Source organism: Fringilla coelebs, assembly GCF_963513975.1.
Source record: "Fringilla coelebs genome assembly, chromosome: 9".
In the NCBI taxonomy this organism is placed as follows: Eukaryota; Metazoa; Chordata; class Aves; order Passeriformes; family Fringillidae; genus Fringilla; species Fringilla coelebs.
The window spans coordinates 5781127-5804635 of record NC_140067.1 but is presented as its reverse complement, the minus strand read 5'-3'; the positions used below and the strand labels follow the sequence as shown (position 1 = coordinate 5804635).

Below are 23509 nucleotides of genomic sequence, written 5' to 3'. Positions count from 1 at the left end.
TAAGCTGAGACAGATAATGCTACTGAGGAAAACCCTGAAACTATTGAGTTATAACATGTCTCACAATTTCAGCACACTGCTCAATACTGTTAGGGAGAAGATACAAACTCTGGAAGCCTGCACTGCAGTCTGCATGCTCCTATGTATAATGAGGGACAAGACATGCTTGTCTCCAATTGTTTACCTCTTCAATTCCATGCTAGCAGCAGAATTCAACCTTGGAACAATGCAAAAGGATCACCTGCACTCATACAGCACTGCTTTCCTTGGAGGAAACAGCAACAGTAGTTTTTTTCTTCCTTGGAAGACAAGGCCACCCTAGATGCTTGACAATGACCCTCATACAAGCCAAGTGACAACAGTGATTCAGCAGAACTGTCAGAAACACAAAGCTCATTCTTACCTGTGATTGCAGTTCAGGTAGTTCAGCTTCTGCTTCAGCTGGGGATGGCTCTGTTGCTGTCATTTCATCTTCACAGCTTCCTGCCTCACCTTCTTCCCCCAGAACTTCTTGCAACTCTGCCTAAGGTAAAAATAAGACCCAACAAAAGGCATTTCCTCAAAATTTTCTCTGTCCTCAAAAGACAAAAATAAAATCAAGCCCAAAGTGTCAAAAGCTTTGGATGGATCTCAAACCCAAGTTAAGAGTCTGAAGATCTTCTATTCCAGTCTTTTTTTAATTCAATTTTATTTTGTATTATTAATTTAAACTGGTTTCAGACACCACTGAAAAGCCACATTGCAGCCCCAGGATCACCACACAAGTTTGTGGCTGGAGATCTGAAGCTGGAGATGTTCAGAGAAGTACTTTTACAAAGATTATGCAAACCTGATTTTCAAATCTCCAAAAGGCTTCCACTAGCAATGGCAGTCAAAACCACTGCTTAACACTCCTTCCCTAAACCCTGCCAGTTAGATGAGTCACTGAAACAACAAAGACTTTCTTGAGGTGTTCTCTCAGGCCAAGCACTGCTTGAAGCAGCAGCAAAATGGTGGCAGACATCACTTTAAGGAGACAGTCCTTGGCTGTCCTTCCTCAGATGACATGGAATGGGATTCCTGCTCTTCCCTCAATTCTCTAAGACCCTACACATATAAATGTTAGGAAACTCTTACTTTGCTGTGCAGGGGAATAGATCCTGCAAAGACTTGCATCTAATGGTGCTTTTGCAATATTTCAGCTTCTCACCAGAAAGTTAACAGACATTTTGCTAAACAGTTTGCAATTCTTTTTAAAACAAAAAAAAAAACCCCTAAAAAATACATACTAAAACTCTTTGCTAATAGTTATGCATACCAGCAGATCTGTATCTTTCTCCAAGTCCTCATCATCTGCATCTTCCTCATCATTCAGGTCCTTCATACACTCTGCAGCCATCTTTTCAATATGATCCATGGGCAGAGGAGCTGTAAAAGGAAATCCCAAGGAGCCATAAATCCCAAGGAACAGTGATACCCAGTTAACACTGGGTATAAATCCTGAAGGAGCTGCTACCAGCTGAAAGACAGCAGTGCCCTCCCCTCTCGTGCCCTCCCTATTGCACAGCGTTGTGGTAACAGAGTATAGTTATGGATAAAAGGCAGAGACTGGGAAGTGAGCAGCCAGGAAAAGCAGCACTGGTGTTTCTGCTATGACAGTTGAGGCAGGCAGTAAGCCACTTTCACATTTTCTGCACTGCTGTCTCGTGATGATGAGATTTAGCCTTTTCCAAATTTTTCTTGGCTCCTTCATTTTGCAATTTTGCTTCTGGTCTTCATCCTGAAAACTCTACTCAACTCCTCATTGCTGGGTTCTCATCTGTGCTTCATCCTGTGCCAACCACATCTTCCTACACTATCAACTTCCTCCACATGCTCTCCCAGGTGAGGCTGTTTGCCCACAAATCCCAATGGTCCACATAAATGCCTCTGATACTTCCCTATACAGACACATGACTGTGACTCACCAGTGGCAGTAAAAGCTGCAGAAAATACAGATCTCCAGGACAGAGCTTTACAGTCAATTTAAATGGATCCCATTCACTCCCTGCATTTGCTGAACCAGCTGAAAATTAACCCAGGTACAAAACTGGTCTGTTCAAATAATCCAACTCACCTCATTGGTGATTCTGTATTTGTATCAAACACGTTGCTTATAAGTTTGACCCTTAGGAAAACTTGGACTGCAGGCCATATCCAAAGGCAACTGGCTGTGCAGGAAACTGCAGCAGAGGCAAAAAACCTAATCAAGCCTCCTCAGATGGTTTTTCAGCTCTAATCCAATGCAGCAAGATGAGGCCACAATTTCAAACACGTGAGTGGCTGCCCAGCTGGCACTTATCAGAGACAGCAGGGATCTCTGTGCTTAAGATGTTCCAACAGTGCAGCTTTTGCTGGAGGAGGAGGAGGCCATTCCCCCACACCCATCAGAGCTCTAGGATGTAATCCAGGAGGGAATTACTGCACCTGGTGCTCAGCCAAGAACCAAGCACATGAGTTGCACTGGATCCCTTTCTTCTGCCCTTTCCCAGACAGGATCAGTTTCTCCCCTGTCCTCACTGCAGCTCCTCCTTTCCAGGCCGTGACCTGCCTGCATCCTGCCCCCACCTCTGCACTGGGCCAGGTCTCAGGAGTGCCCAGTGCCAGCTGCCCAGCTGCTCATCCTCCATGAGATTCTAACCCACACACTTCCAATTCTAACAGGAAAACAGAATAGCTGCAGGCTGCTTTGGAAAATCCTTTTTTAACCACACATTTAGAAGGCACAGTAAATGTTAGGCATAGTAAATGTTAATTTTGCACTGCCTGAAGTTTTATTTTCCTCTTATGAATAAAAAGACTGAAACAACAAAATAAGTCACATGAGGGTGAGAGGGATGAAAAGCTGACAACAATTCAAGAGATCCTGATACACAGATTCACCCTCAAAACATTATCATGCAGGTTTTAGCCACGAGTAACCTATGTCCAATGGCAGAAGTTCTGCTATTATGCCTATTTGTACAATTGTACTTATTAGCTTTAAGAGTTTACTAAAATTTTGAAATGTGAAGAGTGGAAATTATTTAGAATTTAGTTTCAGATACAAACTTGTCCTTTGTCTGTCATCAGCCACCGTGATTATAGAGTTGTCTTGCCTAAACATTTCAAAATTCTTTATTCCCCAGCTGCTCTGTGTGAAGCCCCTTCAAATATTACAGGGAAATGACAGCAGAGCTGCAAATAAGGCTGTAGGGGCACTTTCCCCTCCTTTCTGCACCTGCTCACACACCTGTAGGCCCCATCTTCCTTTTCCCACCTCAAGCACTGGCTGCCACCCCAGCTCTCAGACAGGCAGGGAGCAAACCTGGTTCAGCTGAAAAGCTCCTACAAGAACCCAGGTTTATTTTGGCAGAGGAGCTTCTGAAGCAGCTCACTGTGCAGCTCCACAAACACAGACATGCTCAGAGGCAGAGCATGCTCACTGAGTGTCCCTCCCAGCAGCAGCAGCCTTGGTTCATGGCAGATTACAGCCAGCCTGTAAACCACTGCAGAGCTGCATGCAACCACCACCAGACAAAATCAACAGACACTTCAAGTATCAAGAATGGAAACAGTCCATTCCAAGAGACACTGTAACCTGCATAGCACAAGCTAGAGGATTCTCCAAGTGATTGCATCAGTATTTGCCTCTGAAAACGGGATTCAGTTTTGGTTACAGACTCCAAGTAACTAAAAATATAATGCTCATTATGTAAATTCATTCTTCAAACAAAAACACAAGAACAACCACATGACAAACAGCCCACCCTCCAGAAGAAACATAATTTCCCTTCTAAAATCATCTAGCGCCTACTACACCTTTTTTATGACTTCATATGCTAAAAAAGCATGTCTTAATTTAGTCATTAAATGGGCCAGCCATCAGACATCTTTTTCATATATCTACAAGAGCATCAACAGAAAAAAACTTTTACATTGTTTGTGGAGTAACAAATTAAACCTTTCAAAGTAAAGAGCAGTTGCAAGTTCAGGTTCTACCAGTGATAGAAAAATCATTTTAGATAAATTTGAAGATTTTTTTAGATCAATTTAACAAAGTTAAATTAGATTCAGATACTTTAACTTACTTTTCACCTTTGGTTTTGGTTTTCCTTCTTTCACTTTTCCTCCTGTGATAGCAGCAAGCTCTGCTTCAAGGTCCCCATCATCCTCACCTTCCTCTGCACCCAGCAGCATTTCTTCAGGATTGAACTCCACAAACAGCCCCAGCTGGAGCCAAGGGAAAATAACAATACAGAATAATAAAATACCCTACAGTTAGAACAAAGATGATACTCAAAAACATCACACTGCATGGATTATTTAGACATTTTCATGCATTCTGAATCCTGTTCATTTTTTTTACAGCCCACTATCACACCACTTCTATCACCACAACAATGCATACCAGGCGCCCATAGCTGGTGAAAGGTACATAAATCTTAACACTCCATAAGTACTCCTTTTAAAATTCTACACAAACCATTTCTTAAAATCAATCCTGTTTAATAGACATAACAAAGTAGAGTAAAATGTTTGTTTTACTGAGCCTCATGGAGCAGATAGCACCAGGGAAGTGCAGGGCAGTGCCTCTAACAGCTCAGCTAAAAAATATTCACTCATGGCTCACACACAACAGGTCTCACATGTGCACACTGCAAAGACTTCATCCTTATCTCTTGAAGAAGCTACATTTATAAACACAGAACCATTCTGTCTTCTTCTCACATCAGTTTCTAAACCCCAGAAACAAACACAGCCATTAAAACCCAGCAATGCCCACAATGCACTGAAGAAAACCATCAGAACTGGCTGGCACAGATCATCAGCTGAGAGATAACATCTCAGGGAATAGCACTAATAACAGTAATCAGGATATGACAGTAGGGGTTAGCACTCTCTTGTGGCAAAACATTCCAAAGTACATCAAAGGAACCTCTGGGGTCTTAGTCCAAAAGGTATTCTTTTAAAACACCACTTCATCACTGTTTTTGTGTTTCTGGTTAAGATATTAACTTCCCCAGGAAAATAAAATTATCTTAAGTATGCAAAGTTTTTTTATGAACATGAATGAACAGAATTAGATTCATCCTATGAAGTAGGTGAAACTTTCCTCAGACTTTTCCAAAGCACAAGCCCTTATTGATCCCCCCAGGGCTAAGGAGGCAGCACTTCAGCTTCTCTCCAGCACAGGAAAAACATCAGCTGTCATTATTCTGAGGGTCAGCAATCTCCTTCTGTCCTGAGTATCTGAAGTGCTGCAAGAAGCTGCCTGTCAGTTTATAAATTAATGTGAGTAATAGTTGTTTTTCTTTTTAACCCAGGAGGAATCAAAGTGCTGGTGGCTACTGCACTGAAAGATTCTGTGGACCATTTAATAATCCCAAGGGAGAATGTGAAACACCAAGCTGAGAAACACTGGTTCCAAGGACCAGCAACAGCACTCAAAATCAGCAGCAGTTTATTTCCTAGCTCTGATCCTGCCCTTGACATTCCATAAGGCACTGGGCAGATCAGTCAGCCACCCTCTGCCTTATCCATCTCCCAGCTGTAAAACTATGTTTAATAAAACTAAAGTACTTGCACACTTGGCTAGAACAGAAAGAAGGTGAGGACAAGACTTAAACAGGAAATATTTACAATGGTGATGTAAAGATTCAAGCTCTGTGTTAAACACACAGGCCTTTCATCGATGTGCAGAACAGACGAGGAGCACACAGGACCTGTTCATTACCACACTGCAAGTGTGGACACTGAAGCAACTGCAGCAACCACAGAAGTCAAGAACACAATTCAGCAGCTCCAGCTCCAAGTCCCAACCCATTCAAAAAGGAACATTTCCAATGAAATTAGCAGTACTGAAGCAACGTTTAATAAAACAGAAAAAATAAGTTAGAAAAAGCTTGCAGTTGATATACTACACATCAAAACAGCATTTTAAAAGCAATTAATTTGAAAGCAAACAAGCCATTTGTTTCAAGAAACACTTATCTATGATGTAAGACAGGCTGAATAATTAACTGTATTGAATTAGAAATTAGTAAAATATGTTAATCAGATCCTTCAATTACTCTCTGTCTTTTCAGAGTGAGGTTTCTTTTTTTTTTCCCCAGAAGGAGGAAAGCTATTTTCACCTTTTATCTTCTCCCCTGCTCAGACGAACTGTTATACACCGTCTCTCTCACAGAGAAATGCAAACTTTCACACTGGAGCCATGGTGACATTATGGATCACTAACTACAGCATTCTGCCTCCAGCATGAGAACACTGGTTCCTAAGAAATCACCAAAAGAGAACATCTTAGCTATTTTCTCTATTCTAAGAGCCTGTTACAATCCCCTTTCACATTCCTCTACCTTCTTACCAGTTATTCCACCTGTTACTTGCCTCTATTCTACCTTCAAAGGTTTCTGAAATTCCATTCTGGTTCTAACATATTATTTAACTCTAACTACACTGTTTTCCCCTCAGTTTTCTACCCAGAATTTTGCCTTGACTGTATTTCTAATTTTGACACTGTCTCCTGACTTTCTACACCTGCCAACCATGACTAATTATTGTTTCTCTCCACAAGATTTCTGAAACTCCATCCAAAGGAAAATAAGTATGGAAAAAAACCCTCAACACACATACACAGCTAAACTCACTTTTATCTACAGGAAAGGGGCATATCAGTCTATCTGTTACATGAAAAAATGACATTACAAAGGGAAATCAAAATTAACTGTCTCTTGTTTAGCACCTCAATATTCTCCCATATACGTCCCTTAATTTGTTACCTGATATTCTGCTGTTCTTATTTCTGTTTTCTTAGAGATGTAAGTAAAGTCTCCACAGAGTCACTGAAGTTATTATTAAATCTCATCATAGCTGGGCTAAGAAAATACTGTAAGCATGAGTCATGAGGTCTCATGCAAAGATTACAGCATTACAACACTGTGCCTGCCCTGCAAGACCTCCACAGCTGCCTATCAGATATTTACTTGAAGAAGAATGCATTAAAGAAGGAAAACAGGCACCACACAATCTAATTTTTACCATGATCCTGCAGTGCTATTACCACATGGGAGACTCTGCAGAAAACATCAGCGAGAGGTCTGACCGAGACTATCCCGAGGAGCAGTGGGAGTGGGAGGTTTCCCTGCCTGCTCTGCAACCACATCTCCCTGGCCCTTCGCCCTCCTTACCTGCTTTGCAACTGCAGCTCCCTGGCCCTTTGCCTGAGGGCTCTTTTTAGGTCTTCTGCCAAGCATGCTGGTTCATGAATTTCAGAGGGCTGTGTCTCTATAGGACTGAGAGCACACGGAACTTAAAGTCAGCGCCCTGCCCGCGCCAAGGCAAAGCCCGGACGGAAGCGGGCGGCGCGACCCCGCCGCTTTCCCCGGCTCTCCCTCACAGCGCTCCCCGCCGTGAGGGCAGCGGGGGCAGCGCCGCGGGACGCGCTCCGCGGGGCCCAGGGAGAGCCCGGCCCAGCCGCGCCCGCGCTCCGCCCGGGCGGCTCGGCGAGACCCGGCGGGCAGGGCCGGCTGCGGGCACTCCCCGGCCGGCGCAGGGAGGGACCGCGGGGGCGATGGGCCGGGAGCCGCGCGAAAAACCGCGGAGGGGCCGCCCGCAGAGAGCCCGGCCCCGGCTCACCTCGCTCCCGCCCGTGCGGCCGCAGCTCCGGCCGGCGCGCTCGGGGTGGGCCCGCCCGCGGCGGCTGCGCGGCTGCGCGGAGGGGCGGGCCCGGGCCGGAGCCGCGGCCCCCGGGCTCCGTCCGAACGGCCCCCGCACACAGCCCCGGCACCGCGGCGGCTGCTGAGGGGCAGTCCTGGATAGGGATCGACCGGACAAAAGAGCTGGGTATGTGAGTGGCACAATTCGTGTTCGCGGTATTGTTACAGTCTCCTCCATTCCAACAGCGAGCCTGCCTTGCAAACTGGAAGTTCCTTTTAATTATGTTAGTAAGGAAAAGTTTAAGCGCATTTTAACGATGCTTTTCATTGGATATAAAAGTCACTGAGGAAAAACGACAGAATGCCAAAGACACCATGAGCCTTAAAAAAAAGTGATGCAAGTAGTCTTCAAATAATCCATCCCAAGTTCATACACCTCAGTTAAAAGGGGATCAGCTACCAGCACTTAAAAATACTTCTACAAAGAAATAGTTTGAAATACTTAAAATGCTTTGAAATTAATTCTTTATTATTAAAAGGGTGCTTTCATACATCAAACAAATAAGCAAAGCCTTTTAAAAAAATACATTTCACTATTTAATCAATAATTAAAAAAAATAAAAATAGACGGTATTTAAAATATTTATACATATTAAAAGCAATAAAATATCTTTTGCTTTATTCCTCCCTGAGTGCATACATGACATCATCCTGGCTGAGGTTCAGTCGCACCCGCATGTGCAGATATTTATTGCTGGCCTCCACCAGCAAGAGCCTGCAGGCACCAAGCCTTGAACAAATTGCCATGATTTCTGACACCGTGGGGCTCTGCAGGCCTTCCACCCTGCACAAAGCCACATAGTGGTGGTAGATCTGTTGAGAAAGAGAAAAAGGACACAGGTTATGTTTACTGCCTGCTGCAACTGAGTGACAAGGTGACATGGTGAGAAGCTGCCTTCCCCCCACATCCATGGAGGGGAGATAAAATTGCTCCAGCCTGCTTAGATACTCTAATTCTACATAAAAATGTTTAGAACTACATCTTTGTGTAAGTATTAACACTTAGCTTCCACACTACTCATGACTACTCCAGAGTCTTCACAGTTCTGCTGGCACCCAGTATTTTATGGGTCTACTAAAAAAAACGAATCTACCAGTAACATATCTGCCTCTATGAGGGAAAAACAGTGATGCACAACTTGGAATCAACTTTCAAAAAATAAAACCACCTTGTGATCCAGATCAGTGGTGTCCATAACAAAAAAGCCCCATACCTGTTGAAGTGTCGCCTCCTCAACTCCTGCCCTACGAAACTCTGCCAAAATTGCTTTCAAGAAGATTTGTTCATGCAAAGAAGCATTCCTGAGTCAAAAAATAAAACAGAAAAAAGTCCATCTGTGAAGTTCAGAACCCATGAAACATCATAAGGAAGTCTGGAAGGGGAATTGCTTGGGAGCTACATATTTAAAAGCAGGCTGGGTATTTACATCACAAGTGGCCATTGTATCACAGCCTGCAACTCTGGCAATATAATTTCTGTTTGTGAAAAACTAGTGCCGTGAAAGGGACACAAAAACAAAGGCAATATTTTTACCTGATTGCATTGACATATGGTGATGAGAACATTTCATCTATGGCTTCAGTCACGTGGGCCATCCTGACGATCTCCGGGGCTCTCTTCTGCCTGGCGAGCTCGCAGATCTCCGTGGCCCTTCTGCAGATATCCAGGCACCGCCGGGCATCCCCCGACAGCGCTGCCACCTGCAAGGGAACGTGACACATTAGGGACAACACTTCCAAACAGCTGGGGTTTAGCAACAATCAACAGACAAACCAACCCCAAACACCCTGAGCACCCAGTGGGAGAGCAATGCATCTCTGGACTATCTTACTACAATCCCAGAGCCTGAAAAACAAAGCTCAAAGCTTACTGACCAAAACCAACAGAAGCAATTCTCCACATCTCCCATACCCCCACCCTGATCTGGTCATCATAAATTCAAGGCTGAACTTTTTTCTGTAACACAACAGTCAGAGGTTAAAAAAAAATTAAAGGTGAGCAGTTCCCTTCAACACCAAAAGCTTTCAGAAGTATCAGTTTAATTATCAGTGAAGACCTTTGACATAATCCAGGCTCATGAAAAAAGAAAAAAAAGGGGGTTGGCTATGACACCAAAAACCTCAGTTTTTCTATACTCATTAAAATACTAATTTTAAGAGTACACTAATAATTTTAGAAGGTCTCAAAGAAATATCCAGGATAGCTGATTTAGCTGTTACAAGTGCCTGAAAATTTTTCAGCGCCTGAAATTTCTGAAACTGAATACTTGTTAAAACCCCAATTGTGCTTTACAGTTTTAATAAAACTATGAACATTCAACACATATAGTACTGGCCTAGTTTTCCCAGCAGATGCTGGTAATATACAAAAGCCCTAGAACACAGCTGGAGCCAAGAATGAGAAACCCTCTAGAAAATGTAATTGCAAGGTATATTTCTGTATTTCTGAAGAAAATTCATAGTAGAAAAACACTGCAATTATTCCCTCTGCAAACCCTCACTATTATTCTTACAGGGAGGTGGCTCCTTCACAACAAAACACAATACAGGCTTGTATTTACTTCTGACATATTTATGAGCACTCTTTTTTAATCCTAGAATGATGTAGGTTGTTTTGACATAATTTTAATAGATTACTTTAATATAGAGCTGCTAATTTAACACATTAGCAGTGCCCATATCTGAATTTGAGAAGCCACTGATCCCCAGTGCATTACTTATGTTTTGTACAACTGAGATTAAGACTTGCAAACAAGAACAAGTATTATCTATTATGACAGGGGACTGAACATCTTGAGAAATAAAATTTATAAGGCTATTTCCACTGCCACTGGCATGTTATCTTTTTCAGGATTCTCCAATGACTCACATTATGCTAAACAGTGGAGACAGTTGACATCTTATCATCACGACTCTTGTCATGCCTTCAGCTCCTGGAATATGCTGCTGCCTTCTCAGAGTAGGTGGAAAAAGCAAGGACACTGCTCTAGCAATGTCTTCTGAGAAAATACCCTGGATAATGTATGACCTAATTGTGCCCCAATACTTGCCTCCAATACAGAACACAACCACAGAACCAGGTCTAACAGCTGTTACAAAACTCTCCCTACTGTCCCCCACACTTTTCACCCAGTGCAACATGAAGGACATTTATCTGCTCTGTACTCACCTTTCTGGAAACCAGCTGAACTGCATCCTCTTCAAATGCCTTCACTCCCTTCAGTCTGGATGAAACAATTTGCTGCAACTGTTTGTAGGTGTAGGGCTGAAAGGACATTCTGGTGAGGCCCTACAACAAATGACACAACACACTGAGAAGTGTTTGTGGGGCTGGAAGACTCTCAACTGCTGAAGCATGGCCTCTGTGGTTACTTTTACTTTTTTTGGTTGGAGCAATTAGTTTTACACATCATTTCCCTCCTAATGACACACTTTAATCACATTTGTGAAACAAACATACAAATCCACAAAACTGCGGCTCAGTGAGGACCACTGGTTGGATCTCCCCAATGAAAGGCCCAAGGAGCAAGTGAAACTGCTATCAGAATTCAGATTTCTCTTATAAAAAACATTTAAACAAATGAGAGCTCCCCTAAACAAAAATATCTGGATTACATCTGTCTACGTGTTATTTTTTAATACAATAACAGCAGCAGCTGTGGAAAAATATTAATGTCTCCTTTAGCTAATCTGTATATGTGTGTGTTGACTTCAAGTTAGCCATCAGCCAAGAATTAAAACCCTCTTCTGGCTCAAGCCAGTAAGAACAGCCCTCAGATGAGGACAATCTATGTTACAGATGGTGCACTGCCTTTCATCCTACAGGAGACCCGAGTTTTGAATTTCTTATGCAAAACTTCTCTTGTGACTCTATGGACTCAGCTGATCTGCAGTGGGTTTAGTGGGTGGGGGAAAGCAATTCACACCCTGTGGAGCTGTTTTTGAGTCATGGAAGGATAGAGGCACAGAGCACTGTTTCTGCAAATCACTTGTCAGAGCCGTGGTGAGATGACCTAGGAAAACATAATCAAAACAAGTGGAAAGTGCATCCAGTTTTCTTTGTTGGATACCTTTATATAATCTACCAACTGATGATGGCAAACAGAGAAGTAAGTAGGTGCCTGGAATGAAAGGGGAAGAGGAAGGAAAACCAGAAGAGAATTCTTCTGAACTCCAGAGTAAGCAGCTTATCCATGAAGCACAGTATTTGATTATCCAGATCTAGGCATCCATATATTTATTTCATTCTTACAAGAACATTATGCATCAGTATAATAACTGATTAGCAAACAGGCTCCTGAACTTAGATTTATATGTTCATTATCAGTCCTCTGGAGAGGGAATTATAAAAAACATTGTTCAGCTTCTGATATAACCAGTCCTACTTTTCTCCTGGATTGCTTTTGATTGCATCCAGTGTTATTTAATCTGCTCTCCTTTTATGGCACATCAACAGAACTGCTAGAACATACCAGCCTGCTTGCTACTCTGTTCATCATGATTCTCTCTGGCAGGTCCATGGTGTTGGCAATGGCCAGGATGATTAGCTTGGAGTGCTTTTGGGTTGGCCAGTCAAATAAATTGTACATCACGTTCTGCTTCCGGGTCCACAGCAGATCAAGCTGCAAAGATAAAAAGATAAGAATCAGACTGGAAAAGGGAATGGCCTCTTATTTACAATACCTGATGGGGGTTTGAGAACCAGCTCTGCCACAGAAGATTCCTCACAGGATTCTGAACAAGCTGTCTCTGCCTTTCCTTTATCCATCTACTAGTAGGACTGCATTTGCTGAATTAGGGTTCTAGTCTCTTTTGCAAAAGCACAGTCCTACTGGATGCTTGAACAGTAAATGTTAAACAGCTGGAGTTTTAAAACAGTACTGTGATACTAATACATCTAACAAGATTCAAAAGCAAAAATAAGAGTGCATATGATTATTACTGAACATAGCACATTAAAGGTTTTTCAAAATTGGGTGTGACTTATTTATCTGTGAGTTTTCCCACTGGAAAAGCAGCAGCTTCCAAACAAAATACAATTGAATCCCCTGGTATTTAGAGTTGACAAACAACTTATTCCACGTATTGGAACAACAAAATATAAAACCAATATGAAATCCAAGGCAGAGAACAACATGGCAACAGGATACTCAACCTTTTTAGGAAACTGAATTTTAACAAGTAAGAGGAACTACTTGCATCTCCTCTCTCCTAAGTCTATTCCTGTTACATCATATGTGATACACTCAAAGCATGCATAATTTTCCATCCACCAAAAACTCACTTCTTACAATCCTTGGAGGAAAGTAAACAAATGATTCTTTGTCTCACCTCATCCACTATTAGCACTGTGGTCTTCCTCTTTGGTCCAGGTGTACTGAACAGCTTTGCCAGCAGTACTGCAGCATGGGTTGCTGTCACCTTCTGACCTGTCAAGAACTGGATTGAATAAACATTGCAGGTTAATCACACCAAACTCCTTGAAAAAAAGTTTGACACCATTCAAATTTGCCTTTCCTTAACAACTAACACCAACCACCTGATGGTTATTTTTTCCATGGGAAGTAAAAAAACTGAGAAAGTAGCTCATAAAACACTCTGGCCTACCAAGTACTGCCCATGAAGGAGAAGAGAGACAAAGAAATGCATAGCTAAAAAGAAAGGCCCACAGAATTCTCTGCAATCTGTCTTAGAATCACTAAGAAATCCTGAACCCGCCCAGTCTAGAGGGCTCTAAACCCAGCATATCTCTAGGGTATCTCTAAATACACACACCTACTGAAAACCTAAGTCAGCTGAGAAGAATAGCCTGACTTGAGTAATCTTGGCCTGCTATTAAAATTCTAATGAATCATCACCAGGATCTATAATTAAATTTATTCAACTGTGAACTAAAAAAATATCTGCAATACCTTTTGCAACTATGTGGCAGAACAGATCAGCTGACTGTACATTACCTCTTCCCCTGCAAGTCCAAAGATACCCAGAAATCAAAGCATGACATTTCACTGCAGATGCTGAATCAATTGTTCATCATAGTGCAAAGTCCAGCAATAAAGCCAAATGGAGACTGCATTTGAAAACTGTATTTCTTTTCCAAAATCTCTTATAAATCTAAGATCTGATAATTACTAAACAAGCCAGAGCACAAGATTAATTTATAACCTGTACTTGTTTCATGTTTCCAATTCAGTCAGGACAGTCCAAATCAGTCACAGAAAGGGGTTGAATCCCAGAGAACCCTGATTCTGGAGCTGACTATCCAATATACCATGGAGCTGAGTTGCTGGGCTGGAAATGGACTCTAACTGTACCCAGGTATTTAACCTTATCTCTTGCATCTGTCCAGGGCTTCCAGTCCTTGTTCTATCTCTAAACCTTCCTACAGCAGTGAGGTAACTGCAGAAGGGAAGCTCCAGAATTTGCTTCAGTCATGCAAAGAAACATCAGCAAACTGGATCAGGACCTGCAGCAATCAGGAGAGCAGCAGCAGCCTAGCTCTTATTAAGGGTTCCTCGACAGTAGCTGAGGCAGAAGGAATTGGAGAAGTACGTGGTTCATGTGACTTTGTACTCCCCTAAAGGATATTTCACTGGGCTGCCTTAGAGTTCAGGACTAGAAGGGGGCAACAGATTGTACTTCCAAAGGCCTATTCTTTATTCATTTTCAGATTTTATGTTGAATGGGATAGGAACAAAGGATGTTAAAATACATTCACACTACCATGAAATAAGGTAATTGTCAGGAAGCCTCTCACTGTGCTAAAGGAACACAGAGGCCTGGCCTCAAAAAATCCCTCAGCAAGACACTGTCTAAGCTGGTTTGAGGAAAGGATGCAAATATGCAAATTTAACTCCCAGCTATGAGGACTGGGACACTAGAACACGAATGCATGCCACTCCCTGCTCAGAAAGATGATGTCAAACTTAAATAAATGGAGCAGAAGTTTATATTAAAATGGAACAGATGCTTCAGGAAACCATTTAGTTTCCAGGTCACTGGTTTAAAGTTAGCCTAGACTGAGAAAGCTTTTGAGCAGTTACAGTCTAATGCCTACTGGGTGATCTTAATCCTGTCCTCAGAAGATTAATTCCCACCCATACAACACCAGCACAGTCAGTAGTCCCAGATGCATACTGCAGACTGGTTTGTCATGGATATCAGAAATACACTTTGTTGACAGAGATGGCCCCTCTTTAGCTGAATTACTATTATGACTGACCAATTAACCATTAATACCCCCTTAGTAATTATTCTACTGCTATACTGACTTTCAGAGTTGTCACCTTAGTAGCTCTTGAAGCAGATGTACAGAAAAAGTTACACCATAGGAAAATATGAAAAACTGGTTTAGATTTTTTTTAGATGAGTAGATGCAATAAACCAGGCTATTTCTCAGCCACTACCCTTATGCAGCAGAAAGCAAAACAGTTCAAGAAGCTGGCTAAGGCCTTTAAGTTAATTATTTTCTAACCTGTTCTAAGATAAAGGCACACAGTCTCTTGGAGAAACTAGGAAGTACTGATAAGTGCCTTGAACACTGTAACACATCAAGGATGTGATGGTAAAGTGTAAGATGTCTTCTTTCAAACCCAGGAGCCACTGAAAACGCTTTCCTTACCTCTAATATCTGTACATAGGCTTGGTGAGGGTCTGTCAGCTTCATGCCATTGATCTCCACAAACTGGAATGGTGGCAGTTCCTCATTTTCTGCAGCTTGCTGAAGACACCGAATTACTTCATGAACAGTTGCAGTTTTACCTGTTCCAGGCACTCCAGAAATGTACATGCACCTACAAAAGAAGAGCACCTCTTCAGCAGCCTGGGCAAAATGGTAACAACTCTTGGGATCAATGAGCTGGAATTCCTGACCTCTGACACCAGTCTTGAACACTGACACTTCAGGCAACTGCCTACATCTTACTTTATTTGTAAGCTGGGACACATAGCACTGCTGAGGATCATGAAGATTTTTATTATTACTGAAGCAATTAACAACCTAGAACATTTTATAAATGTAATTTACCTTCTTAAAAAAAAAAGAAATCATTTTCCAGACTTCTAAAACTTATAATTTAATCTTTAATTTGAATCTGTAGAATAAAGAAGCCCCCATTATTTCTGCACACAACACCACTTAAGGAAGAAAAATACCAGGAAAATTGAATTAGGAACTTTAAATGATGATAACTTTTAAAATATAAATAATAAATATATAGTAAAAATATGTAGTCTGACTGCTGTTATGCCATAAGCAGATGTGATCTTGGTCACAGTCTTGCCAAACTCACCCTCCTGTGCCATCAATAAGTTTGCTTTCCACAAAGTTGTAGATATCCTGGAATTCTTCCTCACGACAAGGCAGAGATTCTGGGATAGCAGAAACATGCAGCCTTTGAATTAAAAAAGAAAAAAGAAAATTAAAATTGCTGTTCTCTCTGAAGAACTGATGCAGACAAACAGGCGGATGCTCACCTTCCTCCTGTGTGCAGTTTTCCAAATCTCTCTTACATACTTTTAAGTCTGAGCATCAATGTCAAGTATCCCAAAAGAAACAGCCTAGTCTCTCTCTATGTGCTCTTAATTTATGCAGCAATAAAGATCCATCTATTTTAAGTCACTATATGTACATCAGTGCAAAGGTAGGATAAAACAGGAGAGGCTGCTTACAGCAAACAGAACTAAAACCCAGTTTGAATGATAGTCAGTCCTGAATGCCTTTTTTTTTTCCACTGTGAAGATCTACAGTGATACCTGTAAAGCTTTTTCATGCACCAAGAAGAGACAAATATCGTACCTAATCAGAATCAGAAAGGATCTTTGTTTCCCTAATGTTGCACAGAATAAAGATACCTAATTCTGAAGAACTTACCATGGACTGGTTAAAATAACTTGAAATTGCTAAAGTAGTATTGTAAATACTACCATTATTTGTAAATCCAATATTGTACTGTAAATGATTAAAGACTCTTCTTGGATCAGAACATCATGCATTTTTACCTTTTTTATTCTAAATGGTAAAGATGACATTCCCCATTTCAGCACAGCCTGCTCTGCACACCTGATGCAAAATAAAGATGATTTTCCTGAGTACAAGTTACCTTAATCTGGCTTCTTCCAGTACACTGGCTGGTTCCTGGGCTGCCTGGACGCGCCTGGGAATTTCTGGAGTTGCGTTCCGGGGTGTCCGGGGGGTTCTGGGTGTTCCCTGTAAAGGCTGCAAAAAGAATTTACAACCTCAAGCAGATTTTCTACAAGCAGCAATTTGTGCTGGAAACAAATCATTGATGTGAGTTTCCCAAGCATTACTTATGCCAGAGCACAAAATGAACTGAGGAACAGCATTTACACAGGGAATTACCAAACAAGCCTTATGGTGTTTTCTTCCTAAGAGAAAAAGGGAACTGCAAAGGGGGTGGTGACAATTACACCTTTTAACTGTCTGAAGAATTTTTGAATTGTTAGTCCTTTCCTGCAGTGCTGCGTAACAGAATGATCTGGTTCTTAAGAAACAGCATCCAAGCCAGTAATTTCCCTTTTTAGGCTAGTTTTCTGATCAATATTGTAACAATATTGACAACATGCAAATGGTTTCTATATTTCCATAACCTACGGGTATCAAAGATTAAATTAATCCTTCATAATGCTTCACTAAAAGCTAAGGGATTCAGATACTTTACTCTGGTACACAGGCATCAAGCATTCAAATAACTGGCTCAGAAATAATAAAAATAGCAGCTCTTTTATGTGGAACCTTACAGTTTTCTTCAGTGTCTTTGCAGGAGTGTGAACTGCTGACTTCCTTGAAGATTTTGGGGTGCTGAATATTTTGCTAGATTTAGGTTTTTTTTCTGGTGTACAGGGCACATCATCATCCTCCTCTTCCTCACTACTTGAAGAGTAGGAACTGTCGGAGCCAGACGAAAAATCTTCCTGATCCAACATGCTATGAGAAAGAGAAATGATTTAAGCTTTAAAAAAAATACATATAAGTCTACACATAACAGAGCAACATTTGTACACTTTCAGCTATTTCTGGAGTTTTTGTAATCAGCAAGCCAAAACATTTTCTACTTCAGCTGCTAATTTTCCATGGCTTTTTAACCGACTGGTTTAAAGGAAGTCAGTTTTCTGAAGAACACCATGAGTCAGCTTCATGTTTCTGAACACAAACCAGTTTTTACTCAAGCTGCAATTAAGCTGTGCTTCTAGAACCATTTGCATTTCAATATTAAGCCAGACAAGCTCTCAAGGCTTGCAGCTCTCAACAGCAATCTGACCAGGAGATCATGGCTGCAGGGTTTACCTGATCTGCTCTGCAATGAGAGCACTGGTTCTCTGTGCACATGCTCTGCGAGAACGAGGGGTCAACACAGGGATCTGGCTGCACGGTTTCTGACATCCAACTAAACTGGAAAGAAAGAAAACAAAGCTGGTTGTATTCCCTCTCTTTGCATCACACTTGCAAAGACACAGAAAAGGCCTTTCAAACTTCAGGCTCAATTGTTACCACTGTCCATCCAGCATGAATTCTTATTTGTTATTTACAGATTGGCTACGGCATGGATGCTGGCAGCACAATTTCCCCCTTCCTTCACTGCGTCTTCAATACAATTTTGCAAAGGAAAACTAAATATTTGCTGTATTTTGCACTGCCAAACTGAAGGGACAGGGGCTCAGAACACCTGTAGTTTTATTTTATTGAGAGGTGGGGTTTTTTGCCTATTTTTTTTTCTTAAGTGAAAGATAGGAAAAAAAATTGTTTCCTTTGGGCATGTCTTTGATTTGCCCGTTGGAATGTATTTTTCTCGTTGTGTTTTGATATTCCTTGGTTGTGTGCTTCTTCCTCCCTGACACTGTAACATTTTACTGTTACTACACAACTTCCCTACTGGTTCAAAGTACAAAATGAAATTAATTACAGATGCTTTTATTATTTGTTGACAGTTCTTGGAAGTTTTTTTAAGATCTATAAATACTACTGAAATGTCACTACCTTATCAATGAAAGGTAAATATTTTTATGCTATATATAACTAGTGACAAAAAAAAGGTGGAAATTCCATTGTTGCATCCACATTTTTACTCTTGGAAAGGAGGGAGATGACTGGTTTCTGGCTTCTTCCAACATTTTGCACAAGAAAGTCTGTTCCATTCTTCTTCTCCCCCACTTTATGCCATTTTTAAAGACTGTGTGAAGATATACTTCTGTAGTTGTGCTTTCTGGGCTTTGATTTCTTTCCTACATAAAAATTAGTATGGAAGTGTACATACAATTCTCATGAAGACTCTCCTGAGGCCAATCAAACTACTTTCTACAGTCCAGCATCTTTCAACACTTGTCACAAGTCAGGCACATCAAAGCCTTGATTATGGAGTGCAGGGAAATGGATTTTGGTGGGTACAATCATCACAAGAACAACCATCAACATGGCTTCAGCTTCCTTTCACATCATCCTACCATTCTTATTTCCAACATCATCTCTCTGTTCTTGGAACTATGAACTGCTTTTCCATCTAGGAAGTCACGTCCTCTTTGGATCTCCCTGATGATTCATTCACCTCCAAGTAACATTTCCTAATGTTTCATCACAGTGCACTTGTCACTGCTGAGGCTCTCCCCCTTCTCTCCTTGCTCTCAAAACATGGCACATGCAGAGACTCACCTACTTTTCTCTCCAGAAGTTTTCCATAAAGTGTTTTAAGAGAGCTTCATATGAATAGAAATCCCATACAAAAACAATGATAAAAATGCTGTCACTTACGATAACAGAATGTCGTCTTCCTCATGAAGATTCCTGGTTTTTTCACTGAAATCTTTGACTTTAGTGTAGGGGGACAATCGTATGGTGTTACTGCACCTCTGAGGGTGCTCTGCAGTCTCAGATGTTGCCTTGGATTTATCATTACTGCAGGGGATCTTTGGTGGTGAGCCTAAAATTTCACTTGTGAATTTCACTTTTCTTTTAGGGGCTGATGGTTCTAATGGTGCTATGGCATCACAGTCATCATCATCCAAAAGACCCAAAACTTCACATCCCAGAAGCTTGTCTTTGGATCTTGTGGGACCTAGAAATGAAAATCAAAATCAACTCTTGACAGGCTTCAATATGGCTAGGTTGGTTAACTTTCAGAAGACGTGGTACAGCTGACTGTTGCTTAAATGAAAGCAAATGAACACTTCACTCCGGTAACAAGGAACTGGATCACTAGAAGGCACTTCCTCTAAATAATTACTAAGAAAAGGAAGACAAACAGATTTTTTCAGTTTTCTAACTCACCTCCATCACTTGCAACTTTAGTCAGGTTCCATGTTGAAAATACTGCATGTTACACAGGATCAAACGTGCTTATTCAACCAGCTCGATGTAAACATTTTAGTAGACAATTGATCAGATTAAAGAAAGTGGGACATTCTGTGGTCATGTGAGGCTGACTGGTAGCATTTCAGTCAACAAGCACTTTCATTTAGAATTATCAGATACAAATAGAGCATTTGCAGCAGCAGTAGCGTGCTTGAAACAACAGACAAGACAAACAGTGATGTGCCTACAAGGCTTGGGCTGATCCCAAAGGCTGAACAAGGCAGTTAAAAATACTGATGTTGAATGTTACAATAGTTTGAACTAGCCAAAAGAGAGAAGCACAAAGCATATACAGAACTACTGAATGGACAGAATATACATACTGTTTAACTCCAGCTTCTTCCTTGCTGTTGGGGTTTTGATGCCATTATTAGCCACCCTTTGAGAATGCCTCTCCTTAGCAAGGGAGGACTTGGAAGTAGAATGTTTAGATTCTATTTCCATGTCAGTGTTTTTTGGTTTGGTGGCACTCCGAACAACACTTTCCGTCTCTTTTTTCACAGGTGTAAGGATGTCTGAAGGAGTAAATGCTTTTGAAGAGTTTGTGATGACACCTCTTTTCTTGTTCGCTTCTTTCAGCTTAGAGAATGTGTCCGGGGACAAAACCTTAAAGCACTTCCCATCCCAAGACTGTCTGACATAGAAAGTTTGTTCCTTGTTTAATGTGATAATAGGCAGCTCTTCACCCAGATGTAGCGGTAATACCTGCAAAAACAGAAAATATCAAAACACACATGTTTTAATGTTTACTGTTAACTTAGAATTCAGCTATTTTCTAGTCACACATCTTATTACTGCAACTCATACAATCCTTAGTTTCTAATTTACATGACAGGGCTGTTGCTGTCTTTCTTCCCTCTTTGTGCAGAAGGCTAACAGTACATACCATGATGCTTTTAATAATGGTCTCTGCAGCTATATCAGTGTCATAGCCAAGAACTTGATCAAAAAACACCTCCTGGGCAGGAATCTCTCTTTTAAGCAGCTTCCGTTTATTCTGAGGTATCTCCTCCAAACGACAGAACCACTGCACAACCGCACGTTTGTGCCGGGCACCTGCAACAAGGAGAGGGTCAGGGAACATCAGAATTTTATTGTGAAGAGTGCCAGACTTCAGCTGAAATGCCAGCCAGGGTAGAAATCCTCCCTGGACACAGGAGAGAAAGCATCTGGTAAGAGACTGCAAGTCCCGTTTTCTAAGCTAAATTAAAATGTCAGAGTTGAGAATTTTAAGGGCTAAGGTAACACCTGCACAGGGTCTCAGTCACAGGAATACCTGGAGACCAGCTGCAGACCAGCAGTTCCCTGTCACAAACAAAGAGGTTCCTTATTGGCACAGATGTGATCTCCTCAAACCCTAACTAAAAGCAGTGACATAAAAGGAGAACTGAGAAATATCAGGACGTTATTTGTAGTGCCAGTGTACTTTCAGAAACCAGAAACACTTTTTTCACTGGCTGACAAACCAGGGAATGTTGCTGATGAAATAGCTTGTTTTTTAGGAAGTTTCATGGGTTTTGTTCCAGCATGAAAAGAATATTCAGCTGTGCTATAAAAAAAGTGCATTAGTAAATAAATAAAATGGAAGTATGTGTATTTATGTTTTAGAAAAGGTAAAGGAGACTATAAACCCTCAATGTATTATTATTATTACAGCACAACAAAGAAGAAAAGCTGCTCAAAAGACTCAGATATAGCTCATGAGCAGCTTCCAATTCAGACTCAGACAATTTTTGTATCACCCACCTCCCATGATTTATCTTTTCACATCTATCTCTGTATAAACAAGTAGTTCTACAAGGGACAGAAGTAACAAGTCCCATTTATTCAGCCTTGTACTTTATTGTTAAATTGCCCCATGTCTAATGAGATGCAAATTTCAGGGCTGCAGTGCTCTTGTTCTATTTGGATTCTCTAATCTCTAAATAAAGCATGAGTTCAGACTGCCCTCCTCAAGGACCACTGTTTTTAAATTAGACAATTATGTAAAAAGACTGTAAAAATTACAATGCACTTAAATTTCCATTTCTGTATCAAATTTAACTGAAACTAGCAATCAGTCCAAAACTTTTCACCATGAAAATGGTAACTTTAAAACATTTTAAAACTTCTCACACAGAATATAAGTTTTTAGTTCTCTTACCATCTTCATATAAATCCACAAGCTGTGCCACATAAGGCTGATCTGCATTCACCCCTTCTACTAAAATAAAGTCACCAAGCTGTATACAGGTTTCTGTTTTGCTGCTTTCTGATGTAATAAGGATACCCCTATTAAGAGATAGACACAAGAAGATTAAGAGAATTTCACAGACTTCATAATTCATATATCATTAAGCCTGATGTCCTGTCAACTTTACAGTTAGTTATGCCCCTTCTTGCAATGCTTACAACTTAATTCCCTGATTAGAAGCTTTCATAGGTTGTTCTGTTAGTTAAAACTTATTCACAGATTTGGTTAAATGGTTTTGCTTATATACTATACAGTTTATAATTCAAGAGCTTAATGCTTTTGTTAAATACAGTGTCACAACAAAATGCTCAAAACCTTACTCTTACTGTCATGGACTGCAATGTTAACTTAAACGACATCAGAAAGGTAAAGAAATATCTATAAAGTTTCCCTTAGAGAAACAGAAACAAATGTTATTTACTTGTACTGGGAAGTCCTCAGCTTTCTGTCTGAACTCAAGGGTTTTCCATACCAGGAGTAGATAAGTTTGCTTTGCTGCCTGGTGTTCATGATTCCCAAGAAAAAGCTAAAACAAATAAACAAATACTTTTTGATTATTATTTAAAACAAAAACCAAACAAACAAAAAAAAAAAAAAAAAAAAGAAAGATGGGAAGATACATAGAATCGCTACCAATTCTTTCAACGTACATTAAGAACGGTGGTTGACACAAAGAAACCCACCTTGCCCAAAGCCCCAGACACCCGTCCCCGAGGGATGAGGAGAAAAGGAAGATATTCAGCAGTGCCTTGTTCTCCAATTCCTTTTCCGTTCCCCGCTGTCCCCGGCCCTCACCGCCATGGCGGGGCCGGCTGCCCGCCCTGGGGACACCGGCTCGCTGCGAGCCGGCTGAGACCGTCACCGACGTTTCACTTTCGCTCAATTTTTCTGGTTTCGTTTTGGTTTTTAATTTTTTTTTTTTCTCCTAAGTAAGAATTTTTGTCTGGAAAGTCGGGGAACAGCCATACACAGCCCCCAGCGCCGTCCACCGCCCCAGCGCGGGCGGCACATGGCGGCGGAGGGGCCGGGCGGGACGCGCTGCGGGACACCGAGGGTCACTGACCCCCCAGAGCCCCTCACACAGCCCCTGACCGGCCCGATCCCCGTACACAGCGAGCGAGGCTGGAACAGACCGCAGCGGTCTACCCGGTCCCATCTCCCCGCTCCAGCAGAGTCGTCCCAGAGGACACTGCACAG

At 41.4% G+C, this 23509-nt stretch overlaps 2 protein-coding genes across 3 annotated transcripts in view; both read right to left on the bottom strand.

Annotated features, from left to right (window-relative positions):
* The window catches only part of CC2D1B (coiled-coil and C2 domain containing 1B), a 30202-nt gene extending 22530 nt beyond the window's left edge, over positions 1 to 7672 (bottom strand). The window contains exons 1-5 of one of the 2 annotated variants that reach the window (XM_084211577.1): positions 7636 to 7672; positions 7188 to 7292; positions 4089 to 4230; positions 1298 to 1407; positions 404 to 523 (exon numbers count right to left, since the gene is read on the bottom strand). In XM_084211577.1, coding sequence (XP_084067703.1) covers positions 404 to 523; positions 1298 to 1407; positions 4089 to 4230; positions 7188 to 7253 — 438 coding nt within the window. In that variant the 5' untranslated portion in view covers positions 7254 to 7292; positions 7636 to 7672. Of the gene's footprint in view, positions 1 to 403; positions 524 to 1297; positions 1408 to 4088; positions 4231 to 6134; positions 6228 to 7187; positions 7293 to 7635 lie in introns of those variants that run through there. The other variant, XM_084211578.1, reaches the window with a different exon arrangement.
* Positions 7673 to 8333: 661 nt separating this feature from the next.
* On the bottom strand, positions 8334 to 23442 carry ORC1 (origin recognition complex subunit 1; the record flags this gene model as incomplete). The annotated part of the gene is made up of 16 exons (XM_084211093.1): positions 22734 to 23442; positions 22223 to 22350; positions 20966 to 21135; positions 20403 to 20784; positions 19480 to 19783; positions 18022 to 18126; positions 17475 to 17661; positions 16817 to 16923; positions 16007 to 16108; positions 15337 to 15508; positions 13047 to 13154; positions 12188 to 12337; positions 10885 to 11004; positions 9250 to 9416; positions 8930 to 9017; positions 8334 to 8528 (listed from the first exon to the last, which is right to left on the bottom strand). The coding sequence occupies exons 1-16, from the start codon at positions 22820 to 22822 to the stop codon at positions 8334 to 8336; spliced, it is 2574 nt and encodes an 857-aa protein (XP_084067219.1). The 5' UTR covers positions 22823 to 23442.
* Positions 23443 to 23509: the final 67 nt, after the last annotated feature.